General features: G+C 33.0%; 2 protein-coding genes across 3 annotated transcripts; both read right to left on the reverse strand.

Annotated features, from left to right (window-relative positions):
- Positions 1 to 750: 750 nt before the first annotated feature.
- LOC123883255 lies at positions 751 to 9,824 on the reverse strand. Its single transcript, XM_045932001.1, has 20 exons — positions 9,597 to 9,824; positions 8,130 to 8,361; positions 6,457 to 6,538; positions 6,228 to 6,305; positions 6,090 to 6,149; positions 5,894 to 5,998; positions 5,569 to 5,679; positions 5,110 to 5,151; positions 4,579 to 4,692; positions 4,308 to 4,465; positions 4,038 to 4,162; positions 3,865 to 3,971; positions 3,728 to 3,770; positions 3,510 to 3,601; positions 2,869 to 2,917; positions 2,452 to 2,522; positions 2,081 to 2,200; positions 1,772 to 1,857; positions 1,390 to 1,435; positions 751 to 1,200 (listed from the first exon to the last, which is right to left on the reverse strand). The coding sequence occupies exons 2-20, from the start codon at positions 8,204 to 8,206 to the stop codon at positions 1,168 to 1,170; spliced, it is 1,599 nt and encodes a 532-aa protein (XP_045787957.1). The 5' UTR covers positions 8,207 to 8,361; positions 9,597 to 9,824; the 3' UTR covers positions 751 to 1,167.
- Positions 9,825 to 11,753: 1,929 nt separating this feature from the next.
- LOC123883256 (septin and tuftelin-interacting protein 1 homolog 1-like) lies at positions 11,754 to 18,405 on the reverse strand. 2 transcript variants are annotated; one of them, XM_045932003.1, is made up of 3 exons: positions 18,231 to 18,396; positions 15,395 to 18,045; positions 11,754 to 13,075 (listed from the first exon to the last, which is right to left on the reverse strand). In XM_045932003.1, exon 2 carries the CDS (start codon positions 18,018 to 18,020, stop codon positions 15,435 to 15,437), a length of 2,586 nt encoding a protein of 861 aa, XP_045787959.1. In that variant the 5' UTR covers positions 18,021 to 18,045; positions 18,231 to 18,396; the 3' UTR covers positions 11,754 to 13,075; positions 15,395 to 15,434. The 2 variants fall into 2 exon arrangements, with proteins under 2 accessions (XP_045787959.1, XP_045787958.1); XM_045932002.1 differs by lacking the exon at positions 11,754 to 13,075 and having other exon boundaries at positions 15,136 to 18,045; positions 18,231 to 18,405.
- Positions 18,406 to 23,667: the final 5,262 nt, after the last annotated feature.

A 23,667-nucleotide genomic window follows, 5' to 3' on the forward strand; every position in this document is an offset into this window, starting at 1 on the left:
TTCTGAATGCTCCTTGTGATACTCATTGGAATGCAGTTATTCGGATTCTCAGATATATAAAGAATGCACCAGGAAGAGGCCTATTATATGAAGATAAGGGTGATGCTAAAATCATTTGTTATTCAGATGCAGACTGGGCAGGATCACCGTCGGATAGAAGATCCACCTCTGGATATTGTGTTCTTTTTGGAGGAAATATGATCTCATGGAGGAGCAAGAAACAAAACACAGTTGCACTATCTAGTGCTGAAGCTGAATATCGTGCTATGGCAGCAGCCTCAAAAGAACTTGCATGGCTTAAGAATTTGCTCTCGGAACTTAAGTTCGGTGACCTTCAGACCACAAAACTCATATGCGACAATCAGGCGGCACTTCACATTGCGTCCAATCCAGTTTTCCATGAACGGACCAAACACATAGAAATAGACTGTCACTATGTAAGAGACAAGGTACTGTCAGGAGAAATAACCACAAAATTTGTCAAATCTGAAGACCAATTGGCTGATATGTTTACCAAGTCTCTCAAGGGTTCTCGAGTGAATTATATTTGTAACAAGCTCGGATCATACAATATCTACGATCCGGCTTGAGGGGGAGTGTTAAGAATCCGTTATCAATCAATTAGTATTGATTGATATTCAATTAGTAATTACTGTAATTGATATTGTTTCCTTTTGTATATTAACTATTCTCATATAAATATACACCTTGTGTGATCATATTTGACACACAGAGATACAAACATAACAGTAACTTTTAACACATCTATAGAATGTAAATTGAGTCCATCATATACTACTATATAGCACATACATACAACATTACAAAAATAACTTGTATGTATATTGTACAATAGTTGTAAAAGTACATACAAAATATTAGAGCTCTCACTTAACTAACTTAGCTTTCCCTAATTTACCTAAAAGAATGTTACAATGTAATTTCAGGTAGGAAAAAATGTTACAACATTGTCATTGCTATCTTTACCTTACATTTTCTTAGCTTCTATATGCTAAATTATTTTCACAACTGGTCTATATGAACAAGTGTGACTCCAAATATTCCACAAAAACAAAATAATACTGTAATTTTTGCTTCATCTGTTTTGTATTTTTTTTTTTCCATATAAAAAGTGCGGGATTAATCGCGGCAACTGGTTGTCGATGGTCATGCTTTCCCTTTCCTTTTGTCATCCAATACCTGTGTCTCCCCAAAAGAAGGTCCAAACAAAATGAACGTTTTGTTAAAGAAACTGATGGTAAACTATTATGCAGAATTTATTTTTAAAAAACTTTGTAGAGAACATATAAGAAAAACTTCATTGTATCATCGGAATTGCTTAACATTGTTAATGATGTACGAGTAATTGTCGGCAAAAGATAGAATTACCTTACTCTGGAAGAGTCGCATGGTTAACACAAGTGTGTCTCGCATTCTACAAAGAAAGAGGTAATGTATATGTTGTTAATTCAATATTACAATCACTGAAGAGAATGAATATCAGAGAGCAAAAGAAAATTAGAAACATATAAAGTTCAAAACATGTCATAATGCACCATTGAATTAGTTATTTATTTAATGTGTTAATTCTAATATTCTATGCTTCCTGTGCTACTTTAAAGTTTAAATAAACTTATTCCAACAGTGACTAATTCCAATGGTATATGAATTTTAATAATGAGATTTTAAAAAACGTTTGCAAATGAATAAAAGGAATACAAAAAATTAGCATGTATTCGACATGAAAGTGAAACACAGGAAATGTAATTACCGGACGCTATATGTGCTTAGAGGATGAGAAGATCCATTTGAGCATGTTAACACAAATTGTGTTGAGAGACCACATGGAACTTTGATCTGTAGATAATCCATAAAAGAAAATGGAACATAACTTGTTAAACACAAGAAACAACAATAACCTTAAGATCAACTCAGAAAAATGTAGTATTCTATTGAATAATATAATGCACAAAATGAAAATTCTATATATATGTACATGTCAAACTATTGCACCAACAAAAACTTAAGCTCATGGAACGTTTCACAAGTGTTTTACACCCGAAATATTTGAATTACATACCGATAAGTCCTTTGAGAATTTCTCAGAAACTACTGGAGCTTCAGTGCCACTTATTTTGATTTGGTATCCTGATCGTCTTAAGAATAGAGTTGCTTGTTCCCAATTGTCAGAAGAATCCGTCTGTCAAAAATAACCGCAAAACGTGAGGGTGCAAATTAAGATGTATAAAGAACAGATTATATCCTCTATCTTTAAGAAATGATATTGAAATGTATAGACTTAATGGACATTTTAGATGTTGCACTTTTTTCAACGGATATTTTTCGTTTCTTGATTCCTCAATCAGTATCCTTAAGGACACTCCTTAGCAAGACCCATATATTAATATGATCTGAGAACTTAAAGGATTTTCCAACTAAAAGCAGACCTACCAAAAGTAGAACACTGAAAATTGCTTCTCCTTTGGACAGGTATGTATCAATCTCATGCTGCATTTCCGGGTCTATAAAGTTATCACATAGACGACCACAATTAGAAAGCTCCGAAGGAGGAATAATAAATAAATGATGGGACAAATATTGCACCACGCACCACACACGTGTGAATATAAGCAATAGTGTGCCTAAGTTGTTCATGCAAAACTGCCTTTACAAAAATTTACATGGTTGTAGTTACCGTGTAGTTTTAATATTTAACATCTCATGTTACAAGATACTCTAAAATATTTAATGATATCTAAGAACATTGTGTGTGTGGTATCACGGCCTCAAAAGATTTTAGAACAAATATTAGAGATAGGTGCTAAGTTAGAGTTAAGTCTTCTAAGATTAAGCAGAAAATTAACTTACCGCATTTTATTTTGTTCTGGTCATTAGCAAAAAGCCTCACTAGCTCCCCCTGACAAAAATGAGAAGGCAATATGAGGATGCCCCTTATTGAGATAACTCGTAGACTAACGATGAACTATTAATTTAACACAAACTGTTTCCTTCATTATCACTTTAGCACAGAAGATGAAATCACTACAAACAACAATTCCATATAAAAAGATCCTTCTCCCACTAGCTAGGACATTACATAATTTTCTGTTGCTATATATGTAATTTGAGTGAATAATGATTCACATATTGGTTATTAGAGTCTGTTACCAGATTCGTGCCGAGTCAGCAGTACTGTTACAAGTATTGGTTAGTTAAGAAGCTACTTAATTAGAAATGCTCTAAATGTTTTCTCATTTTTAACTTCACTTTCTGTTTCTTATACATCACTGAGTTCTATTATGGTGTCAGAGCTCAGTAACCATTATACAAGTGGTTAAACTAATATATATCCGTATTTAACTTAGATTGCTGACATGTTCGGTTTTATCAAACATATCCTAAATTAAAATAATCAATTTCTGTTAAAGTATAGCATCTTTTTATTATGTCTTATAATATATGCAGTAAATATGACAGATCATGATATGTATAACTAATTTATTTCAAACCTGACGGCCTTTGTCATCCATTGGAATACACTCAACTGCTATCAATTTATCGACATCATCAGCTGTAACTACATACTCAGGATTTGTAGCTCCTGAACCAAGAAAAACGCACGTAAAATAAATATTGTATTGAACTTGTATCATACCACTCTACTCAAAAAACAAGAAATAATTACTTAAAATAAAAAGAAAAACCGAGAAGTAAAATGTTCAACCACCTTCAATGTACTGTCTAGTGCCATCCTGAAGATGCCGAACCCACTGACATGAACCCAAGAATTATGATGATTTCAGTAATAGAATAGATGGAAATTAATATGGATGAAAATTTAAATACCGATTGAAAGAATTTTACCTGAAACATACATAGAGAAGTTCGACGGACAGGATAACCACATCCAAGAAGTTTTTCTCCAGGAATAGCATCACCACTGATTTGAAAATTCTCAATGCCAGGGCCATCTAGAAAGATGTGACTTGTTAGTATAAAATGGTATCATATCTATTATAGTGAAAAACATAAATTACCCTCAGAAACGTTGGAAGCGGTCTCATCATGCTCATTTGAAGGTTGGTACAAGTTGCCGCCATTGCCATTTACAAAATTTCTATCTCCAGTTCTCTCTTGGGCACCAATTTGATCAAATAGGTCCCTGCTCAAGTTTTTCCATGGATACATACACATTAAAAAATGGCGAAATAGTGAGAGGAGTTCTTATTAGTGTTTCTCTTTTGATCAATCATAAGGTTAATCTATTTAAATTTTGTCGAGACATTATGCATCTTAACAATACCAACCTATCTGCAGCATTAGAAATCTCCGGATAGTTGGCCCTTTTGAATGCTCCATTTACATCACCACTAACACCTGGGTTCATATATCCTGTCATATTGCTCATTGGTTGATGACTTTGTTCATTGCCAATAAGATTTTGTTGGGGAAAGTTATGCTGAAACTGAAATGTAAAGTCAAATTGTAATTAATAATAATGAGAGATAGTCTACTATGATAGACACAAATAATATAAGGACATGGCATACAAGAAGATACAAGCTAATAGTACCGCACCATGAATTCATTATGAATTTGATTTGTCAAATTTGCAGAACCCGGACTTTCAACAATATGATTACCATTATCTGCATGGCCTTCTTGCCCGGAAGTCAACTCTCCAATTCTATCCTGTCCGAAAAAGTATTCACCGATCTTTAGCAATAACCAATCAACCATTAACTTCAAGAGTGACTTATCAAATCGAGAAAATATAGTACAAGATCAACAATACAAATATATATATATATATATATATATATATATATATATATATAAGAAAATAAAAAAATGAAAATTTTCATGGTAGTTAAAACAAGAATGCACTACTAACGATATATAATGTAAAGGAACCACCTGAGATAAAGTAAGACAGCCAGAAATTGATGAAGCAGGGAACATATAATAAAAAATATGAGCAATGTTCTGTGTATAGCATCTTGTTTTTTACTAGGAACATGCGGCTTGATAACATTTTCACTCAAATTTTTTAACACCAAAAATTTCACTATGAAGATTTAGCAGATATAAAAAGTGTTGGAAACTTACATGCGAATTCCGAATCCTCCATTGTAATTGATCATGTAAATGCTGGACAAGGACCATACAAAATGTTAGAATATCTACTTGTGTTTACTGTTTACTTTTACGGATGCTGTCTTGTTAGGAACCATGTCTCATTCTACGAAATTTAATCTTATCTTTAGGAGTTATTTGTACACTTATTTAGTTAGGATTAAAAGTCTATATTAGTACGGTGAAAATCAAATTTCCTTTTTTGGTCAATTTTATCTCTGTTGTTAATTAATATGCACTAATCCCACTACACCAAATAATCCGTATACCAATCACTTGTGACCATTCAACTCATTCTTTGACCTTGACTATGTTGTTGTCAACTCAAACAAAAATTGGCATTCAAGGTCAATTCAGAGTTCATGTAACTGGTGACATGTTTACAATACATAGCAAGGGATCTATCATTTATCCAGCACTGCATTTTCATACCTTTACATAGTTAGACACTGAAGAGGCATTCATAACACGAGGCCACAGACCATACTCTGCTAGCAATCCTAGCATAGATGACATGAATATATATCTCTCGTCCTCTGCAACCTAGAATGATGACATATATCAATAGCAGTAACCAGAAGTACATGATGATATATACTGTCAGGTGAGTATGAGACGATGCATCAACACTCGAGTGTATTGAAATATAAGTAAAGGTCCTCACATCATCATGAATGAGTAACTAAAGAAATTGGTTCACAACTATAATATCCGTTGTAGATATAAAATGTTGATATCTTCGTGAAACTAGGCTTACCTTCAAATCATGGGCAAGTTTTAAATTTTCTTCTAGATAACCTTTCCTTCGAGCCAGATCATTAGAGGCAGATGTGATGGCTTCATTTTGCTTGTCATCAATTGCCTAATAAAAATATGGTATGTAACTTTTAGGAATGAAGTTATATTCGTTATATGCTATAAGTTAAGCACAACCTACAAAGACATCGACTGACCATTCTTAGTTCTGAAAATTCCCTCTCTAGTTTGCATTTCTCATTCAAAAGCTGCAACTCCTGCAGCCGTCAAATTTAGTTGATTACCTAAACTGCCAATGAAGCAGATATAACATAATGCTTGTTGGCACTTCATACCTTCATACAGGAAACAGCAATCTGTTCACGAAGGGAGAGGATTTCTTTTTCTTGCCCCTTTGCTCGTGAATAAAGTTCCTGCAAATAAACTTATAAGCTGATGGGATTGTATGATGTTTTTTGCATCTTGCAAGGAAAAATCACATACGAGAATTTATTGTTGCATTATCTAGAAAAACAATTACAGGTAAGAATGTGCTACATGAAAAATACTATTATATTTTATTACCATAGTGTCTAGGTCCTGAGCGTGATTAAGTGCATCCTTGCCTTTGAAATTGCTTTGAGCCAGTTTTTTTTCAAGATTGTGCCTACAACATAAGTAGTATCAACTTAATCACATCACAACTTAAACACGAAAGATTGTAAGAATCAACAACTCAACATAACTCAAGCAGATTATGTAATCCATCTTCTTAGAATTTGGACAAGGCCTAACTCAGCTCTAAAAGCTAGCTCGTACAATGATGGACTATTTTGGCCAGTCACTAGTACATGTGGGATCTCCAACAGATCTAAATAATAATAATAATAAAAAAAAAAATATTGCAGGCCAGAATTTTCTAATGAAAAACATCATCGCCACTTTCATTTTGTAGGATCCCTAAAGTCTTCTCTTCTTTGTGAAGACTTTCTGCTTTTGTCATTGAAAAAATTATATTGAATATGCAAAAGCAGAACATTAAAAAACTAGTGCTTAATTTTATATAACTAGCTTAATCGGTTCAGAAAATCGATATCCAGTGACAGTCAAAAAGACATCAAAATGTTGAAATACTATATTCATTTTTTTCAACATATCCTACTTGTATAAGAAACAGCGACAATTTAATGCATTGCTTAGTTGCTTCAAATTTACCAGCAAGAACTAGAGTCAAGATGTGTAACCCTCTGAAAATGTATTTGTAATAGCTACATCTAAAAAGATAATTGCTTGAAGCATGCCGTCTAAAAGCCATATAAATTGGCATGTGAACATTCAAGGTACATAAAGGTTATTAGATGGATAATCTGACAGAGTGGTTTCTGTTATGCAGCAAACTTAAAAAAGAAATTAGGCAGAGGGACCAGAAGATCAAGTCATAAAGGTAAGACGATTATATGAAAGTAACAGTTGCAGAATAAATATACTAGAAAAATGTTATATGTTGATGCAATGAGCAGATATAGGGAGAAGGAGAGATGTTTATGTTCCAATAATCAAATGGATATGGAGGAAAAAATATATAGGGTTATACAACTGTCATCTATAACACGTGTTGAAGTTACAGGTTTCCATGGAAGAAAGTGAATTATTAAAATGATAAAATCATATTAATCTTTATGTGAGTGATATATTGGGTGTTATTTCAAAAGACAAAGTAGTAACCTTTTTTATACTAATATATAATCCTAATCCTAAGTTAGTAAAGAAACAAAACAAGATGTTTAAGAAAATATGGAAATCAATCCAGACAGATAGTCTATGTTACTCGAAATTGTGCTATGGTGAGGTAGCAGAGCAGGTTAGTGTAGCAGTTGTAGTGGCCAAAAGAGCAGATGTCACGGCTGCTATAGCACTGAATTTTATAATGAGATCACTAAAGAATATCGGCCAGCATAAAATATATCAGAAACACTGTAAACTCAACGCAGATCAATTTCCTCCTAAACTGGAAGAACAAATGTTGTAACATGTATTTTAACTCTTAAGGCTCCCAACAAGCCATTGCCTTTACAAATGTAAATGAAGTATGGACAACATGATTACTTTATTGCTAAACTACTCAGGAGACTAAGGTAAAAAATTTACAAGGGTAAAGATTGTTCAATTCTATATCCTTCCTTCGAACTCTAAATATATTCACATCCAAAATGAAAGATAACATTATGAAAAACACGACTTCATTTTGTATGTATTACCTGCCTAGAATTTCAGAGGCTTGACCCAGAATATCATCGTTTTTAAGCCCCCGTGAAGGGCTTTTAACAGAAGACATAGAATGGCTTGCACAAAGTCCTCTTCAAAACAACCTGTAATTGAATCATAGTTGATTCTTTCCAACAAAATTCTGCATTTTGTCTCTTTTGATCATCCCCTTATTCAAGTCCAAATCAAGGTGTTCCTATATGAGCCGATTCTTACGAAGAAATGCTTCAAGAAGAAATAGATGCCAATGAGTTAACAACTTATCAAAGGGCCAACGACAAATTTCTTGATTAAAACTATGCTACTTAGCATATGAAAATGTAGATATAATTTCTTATTCGACTAGCAAACACCAAAGCAGCAGTCTATACGAATGTAGCACCGACACTTCAGATTGAAGGGGTGTATGGTGTTTAACACGTGTCATTGTTGCTATGGTTACATTTAATAATTTTTTTTTCTAAAATTATTAATGGTGTCTACATGTGAGTGTCATGTCATTGTTTGTCAGTGTTTCATAGATGCATACAAAAAAAAAACTAGCTAATTGAAGGACATTGATCATTTAATTGGCATACACAAACAAACAACCCAAAGTTAAATACTATAAATAACAAAAGGTTTAACTACACATTTGGTCTCTTACGTTTAAAAAGTATCATTTTGGTCTCTTACGTTTATTTTAGGTTTCAAGTTAGTCCTTTCCGTTAGTTTTGTCACTAACACCGTTTGAACAGTACACGTGTCAGCGTGTCCAAGTGCCACGTGTGAGTCCACATATGCAAATTGACTGCCACATGTGCAAAATTGACGGAAAGGACTAACTTGAAACCTAAAATAAACGTAATGGACCAAATTGATACTTTTTAAACGTAAGGGACCAAATTGAAACCTAAAATAAACGTAAGGGACCAAATGTATAGTTAAGCCATAACAAAACTATAACATCCACAACAAAGTTAAAACTTTTAGGAAGATTTTACCCCCCATTTGAGTTCCATGATGGCTCGAGGGAGTTATCTCTGCAGTTACGTGCGGAGGATACCCAGTTCACATAAAAAAAAAACTATGACATCCACAACAAAGTTAAAACTTTTAGGAAGATTTTGCCCCCCATTTAAGTTCCACGAAGGCTCGAGGGAGTTATCTCTGCAGTTACGAGCGGAGGATACCCGGTTCACATAAAAACAAAAACTAAGACATCCGCATAAACTTGCAGAATTGTCAAATTTAATCCATTTCACCACACAGAATACACAAAATTCTAAAGAAGTTATACAATAGAATCAACACAAGACCACCCTATTCCATTTCTACAAGCTTAAGAACTCTATAATGCTACACAAAACATAACAGAATGAAAAAATCAAACTTTTGGATACACATGAATCACAGAACATCAAAATGAAACAAAATTAATATACAACACAACAAAAAACATAATTAAAGCAGGGACTCACCGACAGCAAGTACAACGTTGGCAACAAAAAAAAGACAACCTCGTTGGAGCTGAAAAAGCTAGATCGTAAGAGAAAAAGTGAGGAGGAAAAAACCCAGATGTGATGTTGTTGTTGTTGTAATGGGGGCAGAGAGGAAATGAAGGAAGAGTCAAATAGAAAAGAGAAATTTGGAAAAATAGACTCTTTCAGAGAGAGGAAAAGAAAAAACATAATGATTAATGATACTCTAACTAACTAATTAATTATGATACTATGTATATTGCACTATTAATTAATGTTTACATTTACAATCCATTTGATTTTTTTTTTTTTTGAACCATACAATTCATTTGATAGACAATATAAACAAGATATGATAAATCTATTATAATTTGTATTAAAACATTATTTAACACTTTTTAACAAATTAAATACGATTTTCTTAGCTTATTTAACATATACAATATAATTATTTACTTTTTATTTTTTATTAAAAAAATATTTATTTAATAGTGTTAATGAATTTTTTTAATAAATATATAAAATTATTTAATGAGTAATTAATTTTTTGCATTTTTTGTTAATATATAAAATTTAAAATTTATTTTAAAATAATTGTGTCACAAAGGTTATCTTGCCATTTAAATATAATAAATAATTTATCATGTCATTATTTAAAACAAAAACGTTAAGTATTTAATTTTAAACTTAAAATGTCATTTTATTTCTTTTCACGGGATATGCATAGAATACATGATAGAATACTCTATTTTGTCACTGTTTAACCCTATTTTTATCTAAATTCTTATTTTTCTTGCACCAAACAGAGCCTCTATGTCCTCATTGTAAATTTTTTTATTTGACCATTTCACATATTAAGAAAATATGATAAATGAAAAAAATTGTTGATGCCTCTTCTAGGTTTTTTTTTTTTTTTTTTAATTCTATGGATTCTCTTGAACGATTCGTTTTAGGGATTCATTAACTACTTGAATTCAATGTCTTCATTTAATTTATCTTTATTTACCTATTGACATGCTCTCATTACGGAAAATGCAAAATGAAGAATAATAAATTGACATTCTCTACAATTCTTTCAGTTAATTTTAATTGTTTTATGTCAACCATCAAACATAAGAGAGAAAAACGAGATAAAACTATAAAGAAAATATTATATCGAGTGTAATGGTCAAGAAGTTGAGAAAAATTGGTAGAAAATTTTAAAGGAGAAGAAATTATTCCCAAAAGAAGAAAGGTAACATGTGCCCTTATTTAATACTCCCTCACCGTTTAGATCCATCGTAGAATTAATGTATTTAGACAATAATATAGTCTAAATACATAAATTTTACAACGAATTTAAAAAATAAAATGTTTCTTATATATATATATATGCTCGGAGGGACTAGAATATTAGTGTTAAAAGTTGTACATCGAATCTTTTCAAAGTCAATTTTTATTTTATTTTTAAATAGAAAACTTCATTTTTTAAAATTCTTTAACATATGTCATTAGGACAAGAGCACAGACCTTATCAAAATATAAACTTTTACACTCTCAAATTGTAGGATTCGAATTCCATGCAGTCAATTTTTCTATGTAGTCATGCAATCGTACCGGACGGTCATGATTTAAAAATTGTTTTTATCGACCGCATTTATTTAAACCGTCCAATCTAACGACTTTACAAAATAGTCTACCGTAGCTGATCCATTTTTCAAATTGTGGGTGGGGTGGGTCTACTTTCCTCTAACAGACGGAAATATATTCATTGGATAGGAAAACGACATGTGCCCAGAAATGATTAATTTCTCACGAATATTTCTAAGCACTCCTTCCATTCCAAACCTAAACCAAAATTGATTAATTTTTTTTTTATGTGTTTAGTTTAAATTTTATAATTTACACTTTACGTATATTTTTGTTAACTATTTTTTAGCTATATTTTGAGATGGAGGAAGTAGATTGGTAATGGAGTTTGATGTTTTGATATGATGTTAGGCTAGACATCTCTCTCTTCACTAAAAAGATTTTTTTTTTTTGTTTTGTTTTGTTATTTATGTGTATCATTGAAAAAGTGATAGTCACACCTCTCAAACTCAGTTGGGGAGCTTTGAAGGGGGTGTGGTAGTTGGATCTTAGGTGGAGGAGGATAAATTTGTATTTAGGAACAAAATTTGTTTTAGGGGGGTTCCTTAGTTTGCTTAATTCACCTCACTTATCACATGAGTCTCATTCATGGTGCTTGATGTCAAAGATGGGGGTTGAGAAATGAGAGGTATGTTTTCAATGAAATCTGCTCATGTTGCTTTATTTCTATCGTTTCTCTTGAGCAGAAATTTTGGTGTTCATTGTGGTCTTACACAGAGCAAGAGATTAGATTTGTGCGGAAAGGATTTTCGATTAGAAAAAAGAATAATTTTACTAATAACGTTTGTTATTCGGATTCATAACGATTAATCACACAATTAGTTTAGTTTTTTCACCCCAAAATATATACATTCACCACTTAGTTGTCTGCACATCAGTTGTGTTTCGGTTTGGCACTTTCGGTTTGGCAGTTGTGAAATCAATCATAACCAAAAACTAATTCCAACCTCGAGATACAACTGACAGACTAAAATCTGTCAACAACATGCCCGGATAAAAGAATAGAACTAGATTCCGATAAAAAGAAAAACGCTCCTCAGGATATAAAACAACCTGCTAGCTGCACTTGATATCAATACAACAGACCAAATCATTGAGAAATGCAGATTAATATCTCATCAGAAGCTACTCTTCAATACCTCCTCCCAGACAAGACATTGGAGAAGTTAAACGCATTTCTAGCTTTCCAAACTAACCCACACACACACATTAGAGAAGTTTTCGACCGGAGTGTTCTCCTGGCGTGTTATCATCACACCAACAATTTTTTAACTAATAAATATATCTTACTGACTTACTCAGCGACTATTATTAGAGTGCCAGCGGTTTAGAAATTGCATTGGTGCCTCTCGCAAGGTGCGAGTCTGGTAGTTCACCACACTGAAGTGTAAATCTGTTTGTTTCTTCAACTGTTAAATAAAAAACTGGCTCAGTTATAAAACTGTGGTAAATGGTTCAGTTTTTTACCGTGCAATTGGGCGCAGTTCATGGTTCAGTTTGGTTCATAAATGATTTTTGAACAGGCCTAGTTCGCACAAGGGTATGAGAGGTTTTTTCCCACCCTATAGTTTTTAAAACCTGCTCCCGTTAGGGTCAGGATTTACCCATCTGGATGTGAAAAACACCGTTTTTCCGGATTTATCCATCCGGAGAAAAAATAATTGTTTTTTTTTTTCGTCCGGATCAAACAGGTATATTTTCAATAAATGAGTGGGGGATACAAGTAGTTCTCCCGGATTTATTGACTTTATATGGAACATTGCCCTTCCTATGGCTACCTCTTGCAAACTAATTTTCGTGGCACCAACATAGTCCGGAAGCTAAACTTAAGAAAGCAAGAAAAAAATCCCCTGCACATCGAGTAAAACGAAAATGATCATGTATGTATTGCACAGATGACTGACTACATCAAATACGAAAATCTAGATATGAAATTTGGATCCTATAGTAAACAATCAAGCACAAGGAGAGTATTTCTATGAGCTAATTTAATCATTTCATTTTATTGACAGGAGGAATTGAAGCTGGTTAGCTACATGGAAAAATGGAAAATACAGCATCGTTTTAAATAGGTATTGGATGAAAATTGTATGATAGAACATTTGACAAACAGAAGCATAAAATGGCATCTTCCTTAGTACCATGCAAATATTAAACAGCGTCATATTCATCACATAATATATATATTGTAAGCTTCAACAAAACTCGAACAAAATATTTAATGGATATTCTTAGAATTTGGTCAAGTTTTAACTGAAAAATATCCCACATTGACTAAGAGCTACAACATTCTTAAGGCCATTTAGTAGTCTTAAGCAAGGTTATAAATTGCGGTCCGCGTCCGCAATTGCGGCCGCAGTATTGCTGATGCAGTAGCCTCCGCATCACACCGCAACTGCGATGTGATTTTAATTCACATGTACAGTCGCATCATAACCGCATCTGAAGCAGCATCATACGTTTTCGTCAATGTTCGTTCAAATTTTCTCACAATTTTTTTTTTTTATGAACTTCAAATCCTAATTTGTGTCAAATCTTACTTTTAACAATCTCTCAGCCGTGTATTTTAAGCACATTCAAATCAGTGTTTATGGAATAAACTAAGACTATGCAATGGTGGATAAATAGTGCAACAGCCGATTGCGTTGCAGCAACTGCAATGACTGCAATCGCAACAACCGCAACCTCGACTGCAATTTAAAACCTTGGTCTTAAGATCCTTCTGAAATCAGAACTTTTACTATGGATAGCAGCACGTAACAGGATTATTAATAGTAATAACAAACTGCAGAGTTGCAATTCTAGCACAGGGCTAGCTAAGAAACACACAACCATTTACTTTTTGTAGTCAAGCAACTACTTTTTTATGGAGAATTATGACTGGCGTTCAAATGTTTCAATAATAAGAATCCGAATTGGTGTTAATCTAAGTTGGTGTTATCGATGGCTGGAAGCCAAAAATCCACCATGAACGCCATGGCATTGCCATCCCTCACAAATTGGCCATGGCAGTTGTCAAAAACTCCATCATGGCCAATACTTAACAACACTCATAAGAGTAAGGAAAATAAAACTTTTTTGATGTTGCTTTGCTAGTGTATTTAGTCAGAATCAAATTCCTACATTTTCAATTGCATCATGTTTCCTTCACATATTTGTCAAGGCATAAGACTAGTGAGCATATTAAATGTGCTTGAGGATTGATGCAACAGGAGACGGAAGAAAGAAGCAATTTGGGAAGAGAACTACCAACTACGACAGATTGAAGTGGAATGAAAAAGGGGTGGTTAGGGTTTAGCAATCTCATCTGAAATTACAATATTAAGCCTAAAAGATGCTAAACAGAAATCTCTAGGATGATTTATTCTAAGATGATTAGTTATTTAGCATAGTAATAAATAAACCCCCAGCTCTCAAGTGCAAGTTATGAGACATTTAAAAAAAAGTCAATAAAACAGATGAAAGTTCATAAGGAAAAAGCATAAAAACAGAATAATAAACAAACTGTTCCTGCATCAAGGGTATAAGGATTTTATTCACCAAAAAGAAGGGTATAAGGATTTTACCTATTTATACCATTGTATTACTACTAGTGTGAGACCCGTGCTTCGCACGGAATTTTGAAAAAGAAGTAATGGATAATTAAAATTAACTATGTTTGGTGTTCAGTGTATGGTTCTACTATTATAGAAGTGTGTTTATTAATAAGCATGGAAATAGGAAACTTAAGTAAATTGTTTCAGTTATAAGTTCTCGTTATTCATTGTTTCGATTTAAGCGCCATACATTTAAGAGGGTGTCTTATATTATTTTCTGATAGTATTTTCTGTGAAATTTGTCTTTAATTATTGAAAAACAAATATTGTAACTAAAGCAGCAGGTAACATCACATGAAGATTGCCCAATTTCTGGAACAGTAAGCTTTAAATTAACTGGTTATGGAACCAATGCAACCAGAAGACGTAGAATGGCCTTCCCTCAATCTCTAAATACATTCACATCCAAAACAACAGTTAACAGAAAAAACATGACTTCATTTCGCTTGTATTATCTGCCTATAATTTCACAACGTTTTGGATATCGAGACAAAACATACGAAAACTACAATATCCTTAGCCAACAAATCAAGAGAAAATAACTCATACAAAAACCCTAAAGAAATAGAGTACCTGAGAACTGAGATGTTACTTCACATAACCAACACAGAACTCAGCGTCTTTTACTAAGAGATCTATTATGTAACTCTAGCAATCGCGCAAGAGTTTCTAAAGACCATGTCTCCTCATTTTGGGCATAGACCTTTTGATTTAGAGAATCAATTATTATGCTGACATTGCCAAACCCATATATTTGATGGCCATTATGCATTCTACCAGGTTTAAGTTTGAACAGTAAACCATGCTCCCGAGCATAGGTTTCAATGATTTCTTTCATGCTCATTTCATTCACACCATCTGCATTGACAGGCTGAGCAGAGGCCGCTGCTTTCTGCTGATTCTCAAATTTCCTCTGCTCACTTACCCTGATATAGCTTATCTTCTCCTTCAAACCAGGTTGCACAACCTCCATACCTTCAACAGCCTGGTTCAACATTTCAAGACCGCAATTGATCTTGTATCGAATAGTTTCATTTGCCAAAAGTTCTTTTGGAATAAGTTCTTTCCAGCCCAAATACCATTTCGTAACTTCTTCAAAGTTAGGATTTGAGCACAACCAACGATACAAAACTGTAAGCCACTTGGTAAAGAAGATTTCCATCGTGTCAACCATCAGATGAGCTGGGATAGCTGAAGCCCAGTTCATTACCCAATAAAACTGATCAAGTTTCTGACTTGCCGGGTTCACTTGAAATTCATCAGATACAAATACAGCCTTCAGCTTTGGTACAATAAAACGGTGCATAAGTTGTTGCCAACTATCCTTATCAAATACAGTCTTCCAAGGGGACAATATGGCATATGCAGAACCATCACTTGGATGCCACGCATCAAGAACAGTACTCAATTTGAAACGAATCGTCCGGTAGATCTCCTCCAATTTGTGCCCTAGCAAAGGTAGCCATGGATGCACCCATGTGTGGATAGGAATGGTCTCAAGATGTGGTTCCCAAGTACCTACTGCATTTGATAGTTTTGGCATGACTATGTTGTCTAATATATCAGCGAGAACTGAAGAAGGAAGCAACTTTTCCCATGACTCCAAAAACCTTAGCATCGGCTCAGGATCCCGTGCAGGCCATGTATTTATACCAGATATTCTAACAGCTGATAATACAACCTCTGAAACCAAGTGAGTATAAGGTGACGATGTGTCCCAAATATCAAAACAATCATCACCTTGAAGCAATGCCTTCCACTGTGATACCAACTCCAAACCATGAGAAGGATTTCGAAGAGGATCCCATCCTTGGAACACTCTGATAAACAAAGGAAGAGCATATGAACAAGCAATGCATGACAAGTTACACAACTTATAGTCGTCAGGATATCTTTTGTGCATGTCTCTAAAGCATTGAGCAAGGGAGTCCAATGTTAATGTTCCTAAGGTGTTGTCTTCTCCAACTCGGTCTAGCACACTCATTATTTTCTCATAATTATCCAGCTGATTCTTTTGAAATGATGCCTCAGCTTCCAAGTTCTCTTTTTCTTTTTTCAAGCTAAGTGCTATATCCCTCTCTTTCCTCAAATCACTATCTATCTCTTGGATGTCAGCCTCAGCCAACCGAACTATTAGTGCTACGTTATGCTGAAGCTCGGGCATTGGGACATCCTCTTCCTTTGCTTTCTCCTCAGCATTCAAATCAGACAAATTTGTATACACTCGTACCTGCGGGCCCCGCATATCATAAATCTTCTGAACAACCTCTGAATCTTCTTGCTTGCTCGCCAACAACTCTTCAGCAGTTACATACTCTTCTTTTTTCTTCTTCTTCAACTGCTTTAACCACGAACGTTCTCTCGATCTTCCAACTGTAGGCTGCACATCTCCTCCCGATGTATTCTTCTTTTCCGTCTGCAAAGTGGGCAACAGCATTGTAGTCTTCTCTGATGAATCAAATCCAAGACCTTTATTCTTAGCCCTTAATGTTGCCTCAATAGGATTCAAAATACCCTGCTGATTCTTCCCAAGACCACCACCTTTATAACCCATCTTCGCCAGCAGCTTCATTCCAATTCCTTTTGTATGAGTCTCGAAAGTCCCAACATCCACAGATCCCCCCAGACCTAGACCAGGCTTCTGCTTCTGCCCCTTCTTCTTCTCCAATCTCTCCTTCTCCCTCCTCATTGCTCCCTCCTTAATCTTCTTCCCAAACGCAGTAGGCAAAAACTTATCATCACCGTTATCATTATCATCAGATTCATCATTCCTATGAGAACCATTCACAGGACCAGAATTAAAACCTAAACCAGACCCGGACGTGCTAGCAGATCCAAAACCAAGACCTGCACCTAAACCAGGCCTATCTTCGTCAACATAACTATCATTCTCATCTTTTTCTTTCAAATTCTCATTAACATTATCTTGATTAGGCATAAAATTTCCACTGGAAACGAAATTCACCGGTTTAGTGAAGTCCTGTTTCTTCGAAAAATCACGGTCTTTTCTTCGCTTCCTACTAGAATACTCATCATCATCGTCATCTTCAGAATCAGCAAAAACTCCATAGAGAACATCCTCTTTGGTTTGATGTCGTTTCTCTCTACGCTTTCGATAGTAGAATTCACCACCAACCCATTCGCCACCTTCGAAATCATTCTCCATTCCGAATTTCTCCATCTCTTGATCTTCATCCATCTTCTAAAAGCTCAAAAAATTAAACCTGTAATTAAAACTACAAATTGTTAATTCAAAAGAAAAAATGAATTTCTTTGTGGAAAGAAAAAACTCGAACTTGTTGCACGCAATAAAATTGGGGATTTAAGTTGTTAGGGTTTAATTTGCGATAAAATTGACAAAGATAATGAATATTGAAAGTAGTGTATAAAGAGATGGGAGAGTTATTACCTTAAAAAAGACGACGACGACTGATGATTGGTGGAGAACGGCGGACGGTGTGGCGGCGGATTGTTGTCTCTGTGCGCAACGGTGATTTGGTTAGGTCAGAAACACGGCTGAGAGAAACGGCGTCGCAAGGAGAGCTTTTTTTTTGTTGTGTAAATGAAAGTCACACGGTTCTGCCAGAATAACATTTATTTATATATTTTTTATTTTACGGCAAACATTTATTTATAATTTTATTTTATTTTTAAACAAAAACATTTATTTATAATTTTAGTCCCTATAATTTTTTTAAAAAAATCTCTAACTTGAATTTTTAGCTGATGTGGTCAATTTTAAATTATGTGACAACAGTGACTAGGATTTAACATGTTGACTTGCAATTTTAAATAGCATTTTTTTTAATAATTTCGATACTTTTTTTCTTCGGTTTTATATTTTATATCTTATATTTTTTTTTTACAGTAAAAGGCTTATCTCATTATATTTTTTAGGAAATTTTAACCCAACTTGGGTATTAGAGTTTGCTACAAATTTGTAATGGAGAATTGGAAAATGTCTGATGAAGCTGTAGAGAACAAATTTGAAGTTCAAATAAGTTGAGTTAAAGTTTTCTAAAAAACATAATTGGAGGAAAGAAAAACCCAAAAACATACTAATATATAAGATATAAACTCTAACACCCATGACTTGGTTTATTTGGTGTTTGTTGCCTTATATTTTTGTTGCATACAAAAATTAAGTTTTTGACCTCCTTATCATTCTACTTTCTAACTCATTTATTATTATTTTACTCTCTAATTCATCATTCTCCGTGACCAAATCATCCTTCCTGTTTTATTAATGTTAAGTAACTTTTTGCATCAATCAACTATTCATCAAAGGATTAAAATGTGGCATGTGAAAATACTTTAGAAGATTCGTTTGTTTTTGTACATTTATCAAATTTGCTTTAGGTGATCGTCCATTAAAGTTGTTGTAGGGACTCTCTTTTATCAATTTTAGTTTTACTAGTCTTTTTTTTCTTTTTTTCCTTTTGTTACCAAATTTTTGTTTTTATTGAATATTGGAGAAAAAAGCTAAAAAATAAAAGTGTCTATAGAATAACTTGCTCTTGCCTAATTTGAATGAGTCTCAACATATCAAATATCTATAGAACATTTTATAATATGAATTATATTTACCAGATAAGATTGTATACTTATTGTTTTTACGCCGGTCTTTTTTACCGCTCATTTGGCTTGCCTGCATATGGGTTGTGTGGACGGAAAGAAATCATAGATTGTTCAGAGGCACAACATGCACTTCTCATCAATTGTTGGATAAGATCAAACTATTTTCATATAGGTGGTTGAAGACGATGAGTGTGACTTTAGTTTCAAACTATCATAGCTGGTGGTATAATCATTTGCTTTGTTTGGGCCTTGTATGATTTGTTTATGGTTTTTTTCCCTGACTCTTTGTAGTCTACCTTGGTATACCTCGTGTTGGGGAGACTGCTTTTTATTAATATATATCTCATTTTGGCTTGTTAAAAAAAAACTTATGTTATTGTTTTTTCTTCTTAAGATGTTTGGATTGATAGAATAAGATGAAAAAAGATGGACTAGAATAATGTTCCCGTGTTTAAATTTTAAAAATAATAATGAAATCGAATGAAATATGATGGAATAGATTTTATCCCATCCTTTTCGACGGCTTCACTCACCTATCAATATTCGGTGAAACACCTTAATTTAGCATATAAATAGTCCTTTCTGTGGCCAAGCTTTCAATGAGGAGAGCCTAACTCAAAAGACTAGTCCACTAAGTGGGACTCCTAACAACCAAAACCCTTTATATTTAGAGGATCCAAATCTTACATAATAATATATATCTTTTTACAATAAAAATCCTACATAACAACATTAAGATTGCAAATTTGAATATGAGTCTCAACATATCAAATATCTATACAACATTTTGTAATATGAATTAGAGAAAGGAAATACACCATCAATGTAATGGTGATATTACACTAGCAACCAATTAACACTATTTATTTTGACACATCATATTATTAATTTTAAAATAATTTAATTAAATTAAAAAATATATGTAACTGCTCCTATAAATCATCTTCTCCTGCATAATTACTACTGCAATTCCAAACATCCATCATTGCGGTGCTTGGTGCTCCCTCCTACATCTTCTCTGCAACTATTTTCATAAACCCCAACCCCCTGAATTCTGTTTCGGCCACCCCCACAAAACATCCTTTAAGATCACATAGGATTATAATTCCTCCTTGTAGTTTTTGCCATGAGATAAGTTCTTAATCGGTGATGGTGATGACCTTGCATTAATAACAACAAAACAGAGTGGTAGTGGGAACTGGCATAATACGTGGGAATGTGGGATAAAGATGATTTATATTTTTATAATTATTAATTTAGTTAATTATATGTTTTAACCTGACATGGCAAATAAATAAAATTTGGTGTAAACTTGCTTTACATTGTCTGCTTACAATCATTAAGTTATACTTACCGGACAAAATTATATACTATACTATGTTATTATTTTTTCTTCTTTAGGCTATGTTTGGATTAATGGAATGAGATGAAAAAAATTGTAAAAGAATAACGTTCCATTGTTTAAATTTAAATAATAATAATAATGAAATAGAATGTGATGGAATAGATTCCATCCCACACAACCTTTTACACCTTTAATTTTGTTTTCCTCCAATTGTTAAAGTACAAAAATAAGTATATTTTTATCGTCTTCACAGAGACTGATGCGATATTGATGTTGTTCAACAATTAATATAATTTTAAGTAAAAGGTTTGATGATGTTTGTTTATGAGAAAGTACGAAAATATAGTGATGTAAAGAAATGATTGAAATCACAGAGAGATAAGTTTGCTGGGATTTAGACATCGCTAACTCATTCCTATTCTCCTAATCAGTTATATAGATTTTAGACATCTATCAATATTATCACGTATCGCTCGTCGAACGTTTCCGTGTCCAAATAACGTCGAGATATCTATTGTACCTATTAACCTCCGATGTCTCGGATCATCAATCAATACAATAACATTAAGATCCAATACAAAAAGTGAATATTAAACCCAAATCTATGTCTAGGATTTAGGATTCAATAGATGTTATCCTAGTTCTTTGGGTTCAAAAAGCATATTTCTATAACAAGTTAAACCCAAGAATTAAAACATGAAAATCAAGGACAACACCAATATTAATGGATAATCTAAAATCATATATAAGATCATGATCATAAAGTATATATATTACTAGAGTTAGTTACATCTAATAATCCCAACAAAAGAGAGTTTAGCTACTCATTTTCATGATAGTTTTACAAAAGATAAAGAAGAAAATATATATGAATAAACATATCAATGGTGATGTCTCAACTATTGTTGTGCATCCACCTTCAAATCCCCTTGAATCTGCCTCCTTAGGCCTATCTCTGCTTTTGGTGATGTTTTGAGTGTTTGGAATGGAATGAATTATGTTTTTCTGCATATGGTGGCCTTTTATAGTCCAACCATCTATAGCTCGCCCAGTCAACTACCTTACTTCACAGTTGGGTTTGTTGACACGTCCCACTAGTTTTCTGAGTCACCTCTGAGCTCTGCTCGCTTTCTCTGGCTCCATGTTCTGCCAATTCAACAGGGTCTATAAGAAACTCTCTACCACTTCTCGCCTGTTTCTAGCTTTCTCTAGCTCAGCGAACATCTTCAAGTTCAAACATTAATTCTTCATAAAAACTTCAACTTTAATTCCAAAAACTTGTCTAAATGATTGAGATTAAAGATAAACTAACCAAAATTAGATCAACACATATATGTATAAGTTCTCGGGGACTTATATACACAAATCTTGCAAAACAAGTCAATAAGTGCATAAAATATATATGTAAAATTATCACTTTTTGGCACTTATCACCAATTTGGAAGGTACATAAGTCATAGAATGCAAAATTTGTTTTTATCTTTTCTAAAAAATTCAAACAATGAAATGGAAGATTTATTTCACTCCACTCAATTGATTTATATTCCATCAATCCAGAGTCTTATAGATATATACTATATTATGTTATTGTTGGTCATATTTTCCCTTAAAACTAGAAGATAAGCCATAAAAAAGTTGGGTGAAATAATACCTTAGTATTTGACTTGAGTAATAGAAGTTTAAGGGCCGTTTAGCTTATTGTTGAGTTTATGAAAAATAACTTATGCAAATAAATAAACTTTTATGTTAAGTTATCGATAGTAAAAATTGTATCTTCATAAGCTCTTATTTCATAAAAATGCCTTAACAAACTTATACTACATTCGTTGTAAATATAAGACCATCTTTTTTATTTGTCCCTTTTTGTAAGGGTTATTTCAAATTTTCAATGGCATTAATTACTATTTGTTTACCAATTTACCCATAGTTAAAGTGCAATTTTTTTACAATCGCTAATAAATAATTTAGTAAAACATGAACCAATTCTCTTTGTTGAATGATAAAATTTTAAAAGCAACAGTAATTGTTGACAAATTTAATACAACAATCCACTTTCTTAATTTCCGTAATTTTCTTAATGGAGTCTTATATTTAGGGATAGAAGTAATAATTATACATAAAAACTTACTCTCTCCGGTCCTTTTTATAAGAAACACTTTAAAAAAGAGAATTGGTTAGAATCTCCGGGTTGGACTCGGTTGAGTCGTAAGTTAAATTTTTTTTTCCACCCCAACATTTAACCCTCTACCCCCACAAATAATTTGATATTCTAATTTTATTAATATTAAATATCTAAATGAAGAATCATCATATTTTTTCATAAAAATAACTCACCGGCTCATTGTATTTTTCTAATATTAAATATCTAAATAAAGAATCATCATATTTTTTCATAAAAATTACTCACCGGCCCATTGTATTTTCTTGATAATAGTGTAATTTTTTTCACTATAAAAATAATCACTAAATTTTTTTATAAACTCACTAATTTTCGGGTTGGATAGTGTGCTATCGAAATAATTTTTCTTTTTATATCAAATGGCTAAACGAGGAATCATTATATTTGTTCATAAAAATTATTCAATTTTTTTATTTTCTTAAAAAATATTTAAAAAACCATAACACTAGTGGGCCGGTCAATTTTTTTGGGTTGAGTCTGGTTTTACCCGGAACCCAATTTTTTTTATGGTCTTTTCATTTTTGTTGAAATCCATATCCACCAAACTCAATGCAATTTTTTAGGTTGGATTGGATGAATTTGACTGGATCGACCGAATTTGCTCAATCCATGTACACTCTAGAAAGAAAGGAAAAAATATTCATTGCAAGTAATAAAAGATTATGGAAAAAATTGATACAGAACCATAAAAGGAAAAAATGATATAGAACCAATAAAGGAAAAACTGAAATAATAATAGTAACA

This window comes from Trifolium pratense, linkage group LG5 (genome assembly GCF_020283565.1).
Source record: "Trifolium pratense cultivar HEN17-A07 linkage group LG5, ARS_RC_1.1, whole genome shotgun sequence".
Classification (NCBI taxonomy): domain Eukaryota; kingdom Viridiplantae; phylum Streptophyta; class Magnoliopsida; order Fabales; family Fabaceae; genus Trifolium; species Trifolium pratense.